We start from the raw sequence: 1,642 nt of genomic DNA, 5'->3' as shown, positions 1-1,642 counted from the left end.
GTTGTGGTAACTGTTAGTGTAGTTGTTGGCTGCACTGTTGACGTGAGCGTAGTAGTTGGTTCTTCAGTTGTGGTAACTGTTGGTGTAGTTCTTGGCTCCACTGTTGACGTAAGCGTAGTAGTTGGTTCTTCGGCTGTAGTAACTGTTGGTGTAGTTGTTGGCTGCACTGTTGACGTACGCGTAGTAGTTGGTTCTTCGGTTGTGGTAACCGTTAGAGTAGTTGTTGGCTGCACTGTTGACGTCAGTGTAGTAGTTGGTCCTTCAGTTGTGGTAATTGTTGGTGTAGTTGTTGGTTGCACTGTTGACGTCAGCGTAGTAGTTGGTACTTCAGTTGTGGCCATTGTTGGTGTAGTTGTTGGTTGCACTGTTGACGTCAGCGTAGTAGTTGGTCCTTCAATTGTTGTTACTGTTGGTGTAGTTGTTGGCTGCACTGTTGACGTGAGCGTAGTAGTTGGTTCTTCAGTTGCTGTCACTGTTAGTGTAGTTGTTGGTTGCACTTTCGACGTCAGCGTAGTAGTTGGACCTTCTGTTGTGGTCACTGTTGGTGTAGTTGTTGGTTGCACTGTTGACGTGAGCGTAGTAGTTGGTCCTTCAGTTGTGGTTACTGTTGGTGTAGTTGTTGGCTGCACTGTTGACGTGAGCGTAGTAGTTGGTTCTTCGGCTGTGGTAAATGTTGGTGTAGATGTCGGTGTAGTTGTTGGCTGCACTGTTGACGTAAGCGTAGTATTTGGTTTTTCAGTTGTAGTAACCGTTGGTGTTGGTGTAGTTTTTGGCTGCATAGTTGAGGTGAGCGTAGTAGTTGATTTTTCGGTTGTGGTAACCATTGGTGTAGTTGTTGGCTGCATTGTTGACGTAAGCGTAGTAGTTGGTTCTTCGGTTGTTGTAACTGTTATTGTAGTTGTTGACTGCACTGTTGACGTGAGCGTAGTAGTTGGTTCTTCGGTTGTGCTAACTGTTGGTGTAGTTTTTAATTAAATATTATGGAAAATTTTACAATCACATATGCCCTCATTAAAGTATGAATCATCATCATTTATTATCATTATCAATATCATTGGCATTAGTGGCGTTATTCTTTCTATTACTGTATTTCTGGAAGTCAAATTACTGAAAGTATTTCTGGGAGTAAATCCATTCAACGACGAACAACATTCCCTTCTGTATATTCTATAACATTTTTTTTCACAAAATTGGTTTCATATAATATGTTCATGGATGACTACTTCTGTTATTCATTAATACTTCAAAGTATTATAAGTCAGAATGAGATGCACTATGCATACATACTTACACACGGGTGTTGTAAACGGGCCTAATGGTGGTGGTGTAATTGTTGTCACATTTGGTGGTGGACCTAAATATTACAGCAAAATAGAAAAAAATTAAAGCTCATAATAACTTTTACTAAATGACTATAATAATTAGACACAAAATCCAGACACAGTGTATAATTACTGCTCACAAGTACATAGAAAAAATTGATCTCTAATTACCCAGTTCAATGCACAGTATGACCTATAAAATGCACGATTAGTTTAAATTATATGATAATATAATTTTCAATTTCAATTAACATTTATTCAATTAATTAATAAATACATCAAGTGATAAATAAAGTGGACAACATTAAAATTAATTAATT

The 1,642-nt window shown here is 38.2% G+C and overlaps 1 protein-coding gene across 1 annotated transcript; it reads right to left on the bottom strand.

The window, feature by feature from the left end:
* Window positions 1-11: 11 nt before the first annotated feature.
* Window positions 12-1,354, bottom strand: LOC117111317 (mucin-2-like; the record flags this gene model as incomplete). The annotated part of the gene is made up of 2 exons (XM_033254248.1): window positions 12-952; window positions 1,292-1,354. Coding segments are annotated over 2 exons (1,004 nt in total), but the record flags the coding sequence as incomplete, so codon positions are not given.
* Between the last annotated feature and the right edge of the window lie 288 nt (window positions 1,355-1,642).

Source organism: Anneissia japonica, unplaced genomic scaffold, assembly GCF_011630105.1.
Source record: "Anneissia japonica isolate Jap-2015-1 unplaced genomic scaffold, ASM1163010v1 scaffold113645_len1765_cov130, whole genome shotgun sequence".
In the NCBI taxonomy this organism is placed as follows: Eukaryota; Metazoa; Echinodermata; class Crinoidea; order Comatulida; family Comatulidae; genus Anneissia; species Anneissia japonica.
This window is presented reverse-complemented; position numbering and strand designations above follow the sequence as displayed.